The sequence below is a fragment of the Gallus gallus genome, chromosome 2 (assembly GCF_016699485.2).
Source record: "Gallus gallus isolate bGalGal1 chromosome 2, bGalGal1.mat.broiler.GRCg7b, whole genome shotgun sequence".
Taxonomy (NCBI): domain Eukaryota; kingdom Metazoa; phylum Chordata; class Aves; order Galliformes; family Phasianidae; genus Gallus; species Gallus gallus.
Window position 1 is genome coordinate 54186087 of NC_052533.1, and position 16029 is coordinate 54202115.

Below are 16029 nucleotides of genomic sequence, written 5' to 3' on the forward strand. Positions count from 1 at the left end.
TTACAAATTTCCATTGATTGTTATGCCATAGTTAGCAACTCCTTATCTTGGTACACTATAACTCAAAACAATCTATATGAAAACCAAGAATAGTCCTTGAACCTGGTGGATACAAAGATCCCAGTACGTATTACATAGATAAGAACTGGATGTTGTGGCGTCAGTGAAGCAAGGACTTGTTCATACAAATAAGACTGTTCGTCCTTCACTTACCAAGCAAAGCTAAACTGGAAAATCTTAGCACACATGAATTCCTTTTGCTAAGCTAATATATTGCTCCTTAAACTAATATGTATTGATCCCTATTGCTAAACCAGCCTATATCAGTCCCTCCTTTTCTTTTGAGGATTATGTTTATATCCTAATCCTCATCAGCTTTGGCCCTTCACATTTAGGGATACATCCCCAACACTGAATCATGCAACAAGCAAGAATGTATATTGTTACTACATATGCTATCCTTATGAATATCTTCTTTAACCAATCCAACCCAGGAAGCCAGGAAATTGTTTTGATCAAAAGGTTGGTTAAGCTCTAACTTACATCATCTTGCCTTACTTTAGTCAGTACTTTCAATGAAATCTTGCCAGGGCACGTCCCAAGGTTTGTAGGATCCCCATATCACAGGATTGCTTCCATAGTTGAAAAATAGGGTCCCTTGTGGAACAGAGGAAAGAGCCATATGGGCCAGAGACTTTTGGATGAGTATTTCTGTGGCCTTAGCAAAGATACATTGCTTACTAAAGAACCACAGTTGGCCATATCCACCATGGCATGGCCACTGTTAATGGCTTTAAATCAACTGAATGTGTCTGAAGAGGCTCTGGCTGATGAAAATCAACTACTATATGATTGAGTTGAAAAATTGGAAAGACAGATCACAGTATTGATAGGGAAAAAAATGAATCTGGTGATTCCCCTACAAAAGGTCTGAAACATCTCTTCAGAACGTACCAGGGACGCTGAACAAGGGAATGCACATAAAATAGACTCTATAAATGAGGGAACTAAAAAGTTGGATCTTGAGACTTTCTGTGGGCTGGATCCCTTTGAGATTCATTCTATCATGATGCAAAAAAATAAAAAAATAAAAATAAAAGATGCAAGATAAATCACTGGAAGTGTCCCTTGACCAGTGGCTCCTCACCCAGACTACACTGCATATAGTGGCGCACTCACACACAGCAGCCGAACTAGTGGATCTAATGCAGTAGTTTAGACAAAAACTGAAAGAAGGCAGACCAGCATGGCTGCTCTGGTTATTGGACATGGGGGCCAAGTGCATCATATAAATGGACCAGAAATTACAAAACTGGCATGCATTACTCACCCTGCCCTCAGGAAAAGTCTATACGCAACGGTCCTACATAATGAAGAAAATCATTAATTCAATGGCTAATGGCTGTAAGCCAAGTAACATGGCCAAATAAAAATGATGCATCTTTAAACACAGGTTTATAGTAGTCTGTGGAAGACTTACAAAACTATATTAGAGAATTAGGTATGAAAGAGGCAGTCTATGAGGATGCCTTTAGAAGTCTGGATCTGATGACATTTTCATCAGGAATGAGAGATCTCATCCTGCAACAAGGCCCACTATACCAGTATGTCACTTTGGCATCCATAGTAAGACACCTTGGAGGCTGTAATACAATGGGCTGCCCAACTGATTAGGGATCTGTGGGAGACAGAGTGCCTACAGGGAATGTGCAATGTCCAAATTGTGGTGGAGAGGTTGGAGGTCCATCTGCAACCATGACTTCGGAGACCAGCCCCTAAAGTATTCCAATCTGGACCCATTAGGGTCTCAAGAAAGCAAATGATCAGTGACCTGATTAGAGAAGGAGTTCAATTTAAAAAATTGACGGATAACCTAATCAGGTCCCACTACAGTTATGGAGGCTATTACCTGACAAACAGATTTCAGTCCTCCCCTAAAGGGAAAGGAGTTAAAATCATAGAATGGATTCCATGAGAAATATGGAACCTAGAGGATTTTATAGTCCCATCAAAAAAAGCTTAAACCTCCTCAGGCAGCCTGGGCAGCTGTGGCTGAGCCATCAGAGGAAAAGGACTTGGGTATTGCAGAGCTAGTGGCATGACGAGAACAGAAATCCCTTTGGACTAGGGCCTGCAGAGGGGACCAAAGGCCCTGTGCTAAATTAATGATCCATTGGTCCCAAAATAACATTCAGTGGGTTATGGCACTAGTGGATACCAGAGCAAAAACATTGATTGCGTATGGCAACCAAAATCAATTTTCAGGCACTAAGGAAATGATAGGTGGGTTCAGGGGACATGTAACCCAAACGTGGTTGAAATTGGGGTTGGGCATCTCCCACCCTAGAAGTACAGGGTGTCTATCATCCCAATTCCAGAGTATATATTGGGAATGGATTTAAAGTACACTGTGCACCAGTGTCCACTAGAAATGTATACTTCTGTGGTTCTGATGTGCCAGGCCATTGAATCCACACAGTCCAATAAACTTGGTTATCCTTCTCCTCCATGTGGCTGGAGGAAGTGCCCCTCTCATCAGCACCCACTGAGTCCAGGCTACTGGCCCCACTATCCCAGCAGCCAGGTAACAATATGTTGACCTGGATGATGTCTCAAGTCTTTGCACATATCTCACAGCTCACCCATGGTTAGGAGTCAGACAGCTATTGCCTCTGTGAGTTATTCTTTTTCCTTCTCATGTTCTTGTGACAGTCCTCCATCATCTGCTTCGTCTTCATCTCCTTCTTACATCTTAGCAGTAGTTTCTTTCCTTACTAAATGATCTGACTTTTGCAACCATTTTTTCCTGTTGTGTCTAGGGGTGAATGACACTGGCTAGTTTGTTCTCTGACTGAACTGCAAGGCCTGTCACAAGGGTTGGAGTGGTCATAAGGTCTGTCACATTAAAATCTGTTTTAAACATTATTTTGCTTTCTCTCAACATTCAGTGAATAACAAATGGCCCTTCTTATCTCTCTGGCTGTTATCTGTTTTCTGTCAACTGTCACTGTTACTGCAGTATCTACTAGTGTTGGACCAGGGCAGAGAACAGGCATCAGACTTTATCCAATAGTGATGTACCAAGTCCTCAGTCCTGTTTGCAATATTGCATGTTAAGCTCATTCTGAATTGAGATAGCAAGGTTGCTGCTGCAGATTTGAGGATGTTGTTTACTGAGGAACTTTTTAAGCTACTTTGCTATATCTCAGGAGCTTAGGCTGAAATGAGCTGTTCTAAGTGTGGTCTCTATCAGTTGCTCTACCATTGAAGATTTTATTCTACCACTGAATTCTATTTTTAAAACTAAGCAGTGAGCCACAAATGACCTTGTCTTTATGGTGAAGAAATGTCCAATCATAAGACTGAAATTCAGTGTCCAATGTGCATGTTAATTAATTCAGCAGACTGGTATATGTTGCATCAATCTTGTGAAAAGATTTGCCTCAACTTGGCAAATTCTAATTCAATCTATGTTCACTACAGTGATCACTGGCATTAATATTTACAAAAATCAAGAAGTACTTTTCCTACAACATGTGGTAGAATATTGTTTAGTTTTCCATGATCCCTGAAGGTCAGTTATATGCATACATGTATGTCTACATACAGAAAAACTCACTGCCAGCAGTATTTTATTGTGATGGACATGAAAATGACACATTTTTTTTTTTTGTTCCTTCTGTAACTATTGTGCACAAATATATATTTTTCTTCTGAAACCTAATAGTAGTTCAACCTTCTTCATTTTAGGTCTTGTCCTTGAAGAGTTCGTGATTAAGTAATGTGCTCTGACATAACTCGTTCACGTAACAGCATAGTAAATAAAGGTTTAGACAAATTATATTGAAGCTCTAGTTCAGGCACATACAACCTGCTGCCAGTGGGCTGCATGCAACCCAGAGTGACTTGCAATATGGCCCACCCCCTCCCCATGATTTAAAGGTGGCAGCTCTTCCCGTGGAGTGGCCCTGGGCACAAGCCCATTACTCAACAAGAACTAAATTGTCAGTGTGCTATTAACAGTGTCAGCTAAAACCAGGGTATGGTGAAGGCAGTCATGTCAAATAATTGTATTTTGTTACATTTGCTAAACAGAGGGCTCTGAACAGCGAAGAATACGCAGCAGTGCTTTCCGTCTTGATAAAGGAGTTTGAAAATAGAAACAAAGAATCATAGAATCCTCAGAGTTGTAACAGTCATCTAGTCCAACTCTCCTGCAATGAACAGGGACGTCCATTGCTTGAGCAGGTGCTCAGGGCCCCCTCCAGACAGGCCCTGAATGTCTTGAGGGATAGGACATCCATCGCATCTCAGGGCAACCTGTTCCTGTGCCTCACCACCTACACTGTAAAAGACTTTTTCCTTATATCCTACGTAAATCTCCACTCTAAGTTTGAAACCATTTCCTCTTGTCTTGTCACCACAGACCCTGATAAAGAGTCTGTGCTCTTCTTTCTCATGGCCCCTCCTTAGATACTAAAAGACCACTACCAAGTGTCCCCGGAGCCTTCTTTTCTCTGTTCTCAACAGCCCCAGCTCTCAGCCTGTCCTCATAGGATAGGTGTTTGGCAGCACTGTGCTCAATTCTTTCATCCCCCAGCTTGTATTTGTTGTGGGGGTTGCCTCAACCGAGGCGCAAGATCCTGTATTTAGCTTTGTTGAACCTCATGAGGTTCTCCTGGGCTCACTGCTTGACCCTGTCCAGATCTCTCTGGATGAGGGGAAAAACAAACAAACAAACAAAAAAACCCCCATCAATTTACATTTTGCAAGGCCATTTTCAGTTGATATAAATACATGACCTGCAAATTTTCAAATAGAATGTATAGAGTTGCAATCAGATATTCAATTCTAAAATCTGATCATGTCTCTTTACTGGACTTTCATAATCCATATCTTTACAGAAAAAAATATCCTTTGCTTCACAGTCACACCTTACTCATGTCATCACTTTTTGGCAGTATGTATATTTTGTACCATTATTATCAAGGATAAAGTATAAGAAGAGTAAAATTTCATCAAAATTCTCTATTGAACACCTTGAGAGCTCACCAAGAATTGCAGCTACTGCTATCAAACCAGACTGCTGTGTTAGTTTCACAAAAACAAGGTCAGATTTCCCACTAGAGTTATGCTTTTTGTTTTTTTCTCTCTCTTTTTTATTTTTTTTTAAGAAAAATATTTTAAAATAAAATGTTTTGTTACTTAAATATTAATTATATTGTATATTTTAGGAGGGCTGCTCTGAAAGTAATGTCTCCTGTTCTATTATGATGTTAGCCAATAACATCAGAGGTGGAAGTTGGTGGTATGGCAGTGGAGGTTGAACCTTCCCACCAATATTCCATTATACTTTGTTGCCATGTAACAGACGTAAGCAGAAGGGCAGTCTGACAAAATGGTGTCTGACATGAAAGTGTGTATGAAGCAAAGCTGTATCACTGAATTCCTCCATGTGGAAAAAATTGCACCCATTGACATTCATGGATACTTGCTGAATATTTTTGTAGACCAAACAGTAGACGTTAGCAGTGTGAGGCAGTGGGTGATATGTTTCAGAGATAGAGACAGTGGGTCACCTTCGCTGGCACATGTTGTTACGAGCGCAGAATGTGGGCTCTTGTTCATCACTAGTGAAAATGCATAGCTAATAGTGAAAAACAGTGTTTTGTAGCTGAGAATTTGCTCTATCAACTTGTTTCATTGTGCTCTTTGTAGTTTCCATGAAAATAAATAGGAAGCATTACTTTTGGATAAACCAACTGAAAGGAGACATTCTCTTACTGGAACTGCCAGTGGTCTTCAAAACCTTGTCTTGAATAACTTCGTACACTGGACTCAGTGTTTTGAGAACTGATCGGGCTTTCTTGAAAGAACAATTTTTCTTTGGAAAGTGTTTATTTGTTGGAGCTGATAATAATACGATGTACTGGGTTCCTTGGTCTCCTTGTTAATAAGAATTTGGAGGAAGGAATTGTATTTTTTTGTGTGTGTTTGTAGGTCAGTCATCTCTACAGTTTTTCTATGCAGGGAGGCTGAGGAAGTAGGAGGAAGAATTTACCACTCCACGTTTAGTGCAGTGCCCTGAGTGGTAGGTGACTGGGTAGGTGACTGAGTACATTCACATGTATATTTAAATAGCTTAAGCAGATGATTCATGAAATATTGTCCTGTTAAAGTACATGTATGCACTAGCATTCCTGATAATAAATAGCCATTGTCCAGGCTCTTGCTTATGCATAGATAAATCTATATATTTTCTCACAAGAAAATAACTCACAAAATAAAATGTTCACAGTTTTTTGGAAAAACTAACGAAGTGATTCTTATTATCTGTTTATGTGCAATAGTAAAGTACTGGAGAAGAAGTATTTGTACTCTGCAAATTGGAATATTGTTCTAGAATATTGGAAATAATATTTAAAACAGTTCTGATGTAGCTCAGAGATGAGTTCAAAGAGTATTTAAGTGTTTTTAATGTTCTTTGAATGTGAATATTTTCAAAACATGGCAAATGACCAAGTAGTTAGGTCAGTTCCTTAATTAGAGTAATTTTCTTCGCTGTATCAGTGGAAAATATGTCTTTATAAGGTGTTCAGACTATATTTAGTTTTTGTTCTTCATGCTGGCCTAGTAAACTAAGCAGAAACTCAAGGCTCCATTAGTTTTTGAACCTACAGAAGACAAAACTTGTTATCTGGCTCCCAGTGAGTATACCTTTTCTGAATACCAGAGAGAACATTGTTTTGTTATTTGATGAGCGTGGTCATCTTATAAACAGGGACGCAGACAAAGCAGAGACATTTAAGGCCTTCTTTGCCTTTGTCTTCAATGCTGAGGAGGGACTCTGGCACCCAAGATGCCCTGAGTTGGAGGACTATGGTAATGATCAATTTCCAGCCAACCTAAACTCGTGTGGGATTTGCTGCTTCATCTGGATGCATATAAGTCCATGGGACCCATTGAGATTCATCCCAGAGTACTTGGAGAGCTAGCTGATGTCATTGTGAGAATTGTCTCAACTATTTTTCAATGATCTTGGGAATCTGGAGGGATTCCAGATGACTGGAAGCTGACAAACATTGTTCCAATTCTCAAGACAGCGCAAGAAAGAAGACCCTGGTAATTACAGGCCTGTCAGTCTCACTTCAGTGCCTGGTAAAATTATGGAGAAAATTATGGTGAGAGTTCATGAAAAACACCTGAAGGACAATGCGGTCATTGGTCACAGCCTACGCAGGTTCATGAGGGGAAGGTCCTATTTAACTAACTTAATTTTCTTTTATGACCAAGGTGACAAAGAGAAGCCAGTGGGTGTTATTTTTTTTAGATTTCAGTAAATTTCAGTTTCAGTTAGATTTTAGTAACTGTTTCTCAACAGTATCCTTCTGTACAAAGTGTCCAGCATACAGTTTAACAAAAACAATGTGATGTGTGAGTAATTGGGTGATGGGTCAGGGCCAGAGGGTATTACATCAGCCTGATGGACAATCACTAGTGGAGTTCCCCAGAACTCCATTTTAGGGCCAGTTCTCTTTAATGTTTTCATAAATGACATGGATGTAGGATGTTTTGGATTTGCTGACAATACTAAAATGGGAGGAACTGAGGCGAGACCTCAACGCAGCCTACAGCTTCCTCATGAGGGGGAGTGGAGGGGCAGGCACTGATCTCCTCTCTCTGGTGACCAGTGATAGAACAGAACCCAAGGGAATAGCATGAAGCTGTGACAAGGGGAGGTTCAGACCGGATATCAGGACAAGGTTCTTCACTGAGAGGCTGATCAGGCGCTGGAACAGCCTCCTCAGGGAAGTGGTCATGGCATTGAGCTTGCCAGAGTTCGAGAAGTGTCTGAATAGTAATCTCAGACATGTGGTATGATTTTTGGGTAGTCCTGTGTTGAGCTAGAAGATAGACATGATGACCCTTATGGGTCCCTTCCAACTTCCAGCCTGAAATAAATTAAAATGTGGCTCAGCACAGAGAATAACAACATTCTCATACTTCTTTATAGTATGAGAGGTAAAGTATTGGAGCTTATATTACTGTATTGCTCTCCAATTACTTGTTTTGGAAATAAATAGAAAATGACCTATTCACAAAGTCTGTAATTTGTAAGCATTTGTATTGAACTGCTTCCAGGCAGAGGCCAGGACTTCTTTGTCATAGGTTTTTTTTAGTTTAAAAAATAAAAACAAGTCCTTGTTCTAGCTAGCCTTTGCAATTTGAATTAAGGGAGTTACTTAAAACATAAGGGAATTAAGCATAGGTAAGTTGATTTTGCATTAAGTATTTATTAGCCTCCACCTCCCCTTAAAAAACAATAACGAATTAAAAAAAAAACCTTTTGCAAAACAATCAAATACAGAATGCACATGCCATTGTAATTAGAACTCAGTTCTTCCCTTCTAAAGCAGTTGTTATGAAGTACCATGTGGAGGATTTTTTTTTTGTTAAAATGTGAGATATTTGTTGCAGTGCATAAGCTCTGAGTTATTAAACTGAGTCTATATTTGAGTGAATTGAGCTTTCCTGACAGATGTCTAGTTCTCAGGTGAGTTTTTTTCTTATGTTGTTACAGTTCCATGGGAAAAGTAGCTAACTTCTTTGTTTTGATAGAAAGGATAAAGGGAAAGTTATGAGGAATTCAAACTCTTAGGATAACATTTATATTGTATTTTGATTCACGTCTTTCAATAGAATATAACTCCATTTTTTTTTTATATGACCTTCTGGACAGTTTAACCAGATTTTTCTGGCTATGTTTGGACATGAAATGCAAAATCGGTGGGAAATATTTTAGTTATGCCTTCTAACATTATGTAAAAAACCTAACAACTCTTGAAGGAGTTGTGAACTTTCTGTAGGACCTTATAATTTGTACTCTGCACAAGCAGATAGGCAAACTGAGGTGGCAGCAAAGAGCTGCAGTAACATTAGTGGGACAGCTTGCTCACCAGAGTATGGCACAGAGCAGGGCTGGAGCAGAGCCTGACTCACTCTGGAGCCCTGTCTGGTGTCTGTTCTAGACAGAACACTGACCTCTCTGGACAACTCAATGCTACTTCTGGCACCTCAGTACTGTAGTCTGTTGATCCTGGTAGACATGCCCTCAGATGTATTTTTCTTCAGGTCCTTTGGGGCTGTCTCTCCCACACTCACCTAGACAGCTTTAGATTCTAATTTAGTCCAAGGACAAAGAGAATGAATGCTACGGGGTTGCATGGAAGAATGGCACCATAACAACAACAAACAGCTAGTATTCATGTTTTATTTTAAGCTTATTTCCTGTTTTTGACTGTGGCTGCTGACCTTATCACAAAAACTTCCTTCCTCATTGCTTTGCTTAAAATATACATGTATTGTTTATGTATGCATCTGTGTGACAGAGCATCTAAGAGTGGACTTGTGAGATCACTCTGGTATCAACTCAAACTCACCAAGAATGAGAACTGCAATAATGTTGCAGAAGGAGCTTTCTGTGAATCCTTTTCTCCTTCTGTGAACACAGCTCTAAGAATATTATTCTGCAGCCTATATTCCCAACCCATTCTATTGTAACATGGACAAGCAGACATTTCTCCTGATAGACAGGCTTGAGACAGTCTTCAGACTTGACACAGATGCTGACTATCTCTCCTTTACTACTTCATAACAAACAATTGAGTCTGCATTTGTCCTCTGTGGTATACAGTGAGAGAGAGTCATTAATCAGAAGTTTCTTTCCATTTGAATCACATAGAACTGAAAGATATATATAAAAATGCAAGAGACTAATTCCTCTTCCTATTTCTGCCCCTATTCATGAACTGACCAGAAACCTTGCAATCTAAATTTCCAATCTCCTCCCCAGTAATTCATTCACTTCCTGCGTTTCTTTGACTTGAGATAACACCACAAAACCCATCTGATTACTCATTTAGGCTTATTGTTCCTTATTATTTATTCTTTCATTTTTTTTCAGAGTTTGTCTTTTCTGATCCCTGGCCAAATGAATTTCAGCAAGGAAAGACTTTTTTGTTCTTTTCTGCATTTACTGAAATTGAGAAGGTTGTCAAAAGTGGAGTTTTTTGTGTTTATTCTCCCATTTTCTTCTTGCTGCCTAGGAGTGCAACAGAATTGAAATTTTTACATAGTAATACATGCTGTGTCTCAGCTCCAGCATTGCATCATCACTGTTGCCAAAACCTCATGTCCAGTGGTGGGTGAGGTATTAATTATTCATATTTTGCTCAAAATATCCTGTTCGTGCTCTATTTGTGTTCACATCTTTATATGAAACCCTAGAGGTCTCCACTGTGAGAATCCTAATTCTGCAAAACTTAAATGTTGCTATGAGGTCCTGGTTATAGAAATAATATTCAAGAGACAGTTTTGACTGCTGTCTGTCCAGGTTCTCTGGATTTTTAAATCTGAATCTAAAGATCTCTCTTTAGATGATACTTCCTGGTTATATGAATACAAATCAGTTCTCCATCAGACTCATTATGTTTAATACCTCCAGCTTCTGTTGAAGTTTCTTCAACAGTATATCAAGTTTTGTAGATTATATATTGTCATGTGTTATAATTAGAAAAATTGGAATGGATGGGATTGTGCTACAATAAGAAAGATTGACACAGATGAGATAGCATTACAAAAGGAAAGGTGCTCACCCATCTCCAAAGATCTAGGCTCACAGGAAAGACTCCACAAAGAAGGGATCTCCAACCAGAGATCCTTCCATAGTGGCAGTCAGGCCTTAAATGGGGTCTAAGAGGTGAAGCTCCTCCCCTTCTAGTCACACAGGTGAATTGCCTTCACCTGTTTTCCCAGGGTTGACCCTGTTCTTTCCCCAGGTGATCAATCAGTAGTTCAGGCCGTGACTCAACAGTTCCCATACATCGAGGTTTTATGATTTTTTTTTTTTTTGGTATTCTACATCATAATATCATGTAGTGCACTGGGAGTTAAACAGTTAATGCTCCAGTTCCGTGGACTGTCAGTATTTCTGAGTACCTGCTTCTGAGAAGAGAAGAGAAGAGGAAATACATACCCCAGAGGACTTTGCATTTCCATTTTCCATCCAGAGGGAAAGATAAAAACTGGTTGCTGTTCATGAGACATCTCTTCTTCCCTTTCTGCTCATCCCAGCAGTGCATGTGCTCATCTCACCTTCGGTATTAGAGTAAGGACTTTGGTTTTTGGACACTTTCTCTCATTTTATTTGATTTATTGGCTTCAATTCCAATTAAATTGCATTATATTGTGTTATATTGTGTTATCTTGCATTTTGATATATTTTTTAGTAAATTAGCTTTCCTCCTCAGATCATTGCCCCTGTTTTGCTTTTAGGCCCATCTCCCTACCCTTTCCCCTTTTCCCCATTTTCCATTTACCAGGGCATTGGTTTGTGGGTCCCTCTGCCCCATTAGTCACGGAACCGGGCTGAACCAGCCTGTAAACCATTGACATATATAGCATCATTTTTTGTTTCTTTGTGTGTAACATACATACATGGTATATTGAAACTTCATTTTTTTCTTCTCCTAGGTATTATAATATCTTTACCCAGTGCACAGAACGTGAAGCCAATGATGCAAGTTGCTTCTGGCCAAACCCCCTTGCAGAGAGCTTTATCACTGGAATTCATAAACAATTCTTTTTAAACTGTACTTTGGACAACGTTCACTGGGAAGATCCACCAGATGAAATTCTCATACCTCTGATCTTGATTCCAGTCATGTTAACATGTGCCATGATAATGCTGGTAGTATGGTGCAGTAAGAGAAGTGATATTCTAGGGTAAGTTGTTCCCAATGGCTTTGCTTTTAGCATTTCCTTCTTCAAGAAAAAAAAAAAACAACAAAAAAAAAAACAACCAAAACACCCAACAGACTAAGAAAGAAGGATGAAAAAAGAAACTTCATGTAAAGATTTCATATCTGCAGAATGGAACCTGTGAGATGCTGTGACAGAGATGATGCTTCTGTGAACAAAGAGCTGCTTGCTTCTGCCAAATGTCAGTGCTTCTGAGATTGGCCATCAGTGTTCCTGGTGCAAAGCTTTACACTGTCGTTGGGTCTCATAATCATAGAATTCACAGGCATTTCTCAGAATTAAGGTAGTCCCCAGGCAAGTGGGTCCCTTGGCTGCAAGAGAGGTAAAGTTACTTTCCCATGGGTAAAGCTGGTTGGTAAACTAAGTTTTGCAAAACTGTATGTAAGTGTATATATACACAGTGTAGCATTAACTGTGAGGGAGGTGTTATCTCTTGAGTTTCTGTGCAGAACTCTTGTGGTTTTCATCTGTGAACCTCGTAACACAAATGTAAGACCACTGGCAAAGAAACTGAATATGGATGTGTAACCAAGGGACAACTTCTTCTGAATGTTAGTGCAAAACATCATTATCAAGAATTGGAAATATTGTCTTGGCAAAAGGAACAATTAATGTTTCCAGTGCAACATGGGAAAAAAGTCATGTTGCATTATAGAATAGCTTAGGAAATGCCTCTGAGCATAGTTGGAATTGTATGGTTTACAAACTCTGGAAGAAATACAGATCTTACTTTACAGAAAATCTGTGAGAGGAAAATTATTGATTATAAGGGAAGAAACTTTAGTATACCAGACCATTTATTTTTCTCTTTTATAATTATTATACTTGATGACTTGAGTTCACTGTATACTCCCTGCTCTCACTTCAATTTGTGCAAGTGACATCCTTCAAATAAATATAAACATGTAATGTTGATTGAGGTGCCTTCTAGAAGGTAATTATGTACATAATTTGTTTTTCATTCTGTGAAGAGTGTGGGAATTAAGTATGGATATCAAAGAGGTATGAACGTACCTTGGAACAGACATAGGAGGAAAGAGAAGAAAAATCCACTCAGAAGTCCTATTCTATAAAGCTATCCCAATGTAACAATTCAAGTAAATATCATATGCCCAAAATAAAACAAATTCCTTATTTGTATTATAAATATATATATATATTTCATTTCACCAAATACCTTCCAGTCAAAAGCCCTTCCATTATACACAAATAAAGTCTGTTACAAGTAATTGTTCATTTTACTATATGGTATGCAGACAAGTAACTTGAATGTCAAAGGAATGATTTTCCATATCTATTCTAGTTAGATACTCTCTTTTAAGATTCTGGTCTGCTGTGTAATGACCAGGCCTGAATCAAATCGGGTTGTTTATATGTAGATACATAAATAACAAATGTAGATACACTGGTTTTCACATCCTTTCATAACAGGTAAAAACACTGGCTTTTTTAAAAATTACCTTATGTGGTATAATGGTTAATTTTGTAAGTTCCTATGTGTTTTTCCAAAGATATTCTTTCATTCTCTGGGTGCAAATGGAAAATCACTCTTTATAAAAGAAGTGTGAAATATGTTCTAAGGATTTTTTATATTAAAATGTTTTGTCCTCGAAAACCTGTGATGAACAAAAACAATCAAAATAAAAGAGCATTCATTTGAACAAAAAGATTAATCAGATTCATCAACCCATTTTGTGTGGCCAAAATCAAATAATTTTCAAATTATTGATATTTTGCATGAAGTTTTCTCCTTTTTCTTACTTTAAACGTAAAAGCAAAACGTTTATTTGGAAACTTCATTAAAAACAAACAAACAAAAATCCTGCTTTTTCACAAACATATTCTTTAACCATTACTGCTGTATTTCCTGCAAGTTCTTGATTCTTCTTTGAAACTAAGTTCAACTGATGAACTAATCACCTTAAAGGCATGAGCCATCCAAAGGTTGGCCTAGGAAACAAATGGAGAAGAAACTTTCACGCTGATTACATCATACTACTAGTTGTGCATTTTGAGTTTTTTTTTTTTTTTAATGTAATATTTAAGTGGATTCTGTTCAAATTGAAAATAAAATCTAGTGTGAACTTTTCAAAGAGCATAAGAAATGTAAGATTCAAAGATCAGTGGATTTTCTTGCGTGAATTGGGGGGCAGGGTGTAGATTAATCTTTTGTGTGTTTGTGCGTTTTCTCTCTGTGGAGTAGGATATTGCAGTATTTTTTGTATTTTTGATAGAAGGGCAGATAGGTTAAAACTGTGTGCGCAGAAAGATTTCACTAATGTAGTGCATTTATCTGTAAGTCTTCAGAAACACTTCTAGTGTTCATAATAAGAAAAAAAAAAAAAAGCAGCCACAGTGCCCAATTTTTAACTGCTCTGTGTGTTAATAGGGAGCCAGAATTGTAACTTTTGGATCTTTGTCATCGCCTATACTTTATGTTAGTGGGATTTAGTAGTTATTTAATATTGTATGAATATACCTTTTCCCAATAGACTGCTTTGCCAAGAAAATCATATCTAGGACTAAGAATCTGGCTCATTTTGTAGTTGTAATTTAATTTTCTATTACGATAGGATCTCGGAGGAAAATAGGCAGAGATTAAGATAGAAAGAAAATAACTGGTCCATATCCTTCCTAGAATTATAATAGTGGTTGAAACCAACTGATGCTTAGGTTGGAAGAGGATTGATGACCTTCCTAAGCATCCAGCAAAGTCAGCCAGCTTCACTTCAGTAATATGTGGGATTTTTTTGCATTCATATGCAAATACGTGCAGTTCTGTGGGATATCAGATTTTGAGCAAGGAGTTTCACCAGACTGTATCAGACAGCCCTGTTCTTGGAGACAAAAGAGTGGGGTTTGAATCTGTGATCCTTCTAAGACTAAAAAGATATTTGAAAATAAGCTTTACTTAGCCTTTACGTAGCTTTCCCATTTGAATTGGGAATTCAACTCTATGTTTCAGGCTGGCCTGAATAACAGATTTTGATATGTTGATTATGGCAGAGAAATCTTCTGCCTCTGGTAATGAAACTTAGAATCATCCCTTCTCTTTCCCTGGTGTAGGTGTTAGTGTCTCTGCATATCTAAATGTCATCTGTGGATCCTGGTGGCAGATATGTACCTGCTCTAATAAACTGTTTGGATCATTTTGAAGCTGTCGTGAAGTATGAATTTTGCTAAGCAGCAGGAAAAAGAGATAATGATGCAGTAAGTGATGGACATTTTTTGTAAGCTGCCATCACCTAAAATATGAGGGTTCCTCATTCACTGAGACTGCGAAATCCTGACCTGAGTTTGCAGTGTCTTAGTTCCACTGGGAAAACAAAGATTCTTTTTTGCTTCTTGAATGTGTCAAGAGGATGAGGGACATTACAGACTTCCATTACTTACAAATTCAAGAAGAATGAAGCTCTTTAGGTGTTCAGACTGAAATATGTAAGAGCATGTGATGTTAGTTTAATTCTGGGAAGTACAGCAGGATATGGCATAAGCTATTTAATGTGAATTAAAGAATCTGCATTTCCAGTTACCTAACAGAATTTTGCAAAAATGAGTCAAGACCCCAGAACAGCTCTGCGACATGATACGAAAAGCAGATTTTCTGTACTAGAGGAAATCTGATGTACTAAGGGCATCAGAGTCTCTGGAACACAGTGACTACTACTTTAGGTAAAATCTCAGCAGAGAATTTGGAAAGAGCACAGATAGTAATGATGCATGATGAGCATGTTGGTCAACACCAACTGTGCTAAGATACTTGGGAAATAGACATGGGAAAAGACCCTTTTTCCAGATCCTAGGTAGTCATAGCATAGGCACCAACCTCTTAGAGCTAGATTGGTAAGAGCTAACTCTGCTTTAAATTGTTGGGAGTCACATTAGTGTGATACTGTACTCGACTTGGCTTTGAGAGGTTAGACTTACTACCTTTTGCAAAATCTTCCTAATGCAATAACCAGACTGCTGAGCTGGAGACTGACATGTGAGGCTGGAGATGATCTGTCTTTGTAGGATTTGCTGAGAGTATATATATACAGAGAAGACTACTGAGCACATGACTAGGTTGTTTGGGAAACTCCAAGTCTGGCAGGGATATAACTGGAATTATTCCATAAGATTGCCATTCAGAGGTATCTTAATTCTTAACAAATCTTTCTGAGTGGAATATTATTTTCTTTCTAAATTTAGATATCTGAATTGCAGGTA

The 16029-nt window shown here is 38.4% G+C and overlaps 1 protein-coding gene across 2 annotated transcripts in view; it reads left to right on the forward strand.

Annotated features, from left to right (window-relative positions):
- Positions 1-13913, forward strand: part of RAMP3 (receptor activity modifying protein 3) — a 50594-nt gene extending 36681 nt beyond the window's left edge. For both annotated transcript variants that reach the window (XM_025147235.3, NM_001144973.3), the window contains one exon: positions 11533-13913. In XM_025147235.3, the coding sequence (XP_025003003.1) occupies positions 11533-11788 (256 nt within the window). In that variant the 3' untranslated portion in view covers positions 11789-13913. The remainder of the gene's footprint in view (positions 1-11532) is intronic.
- The last annotated feature ends 2116 nt before the right edge of the window (positions 13914-16029 follow it).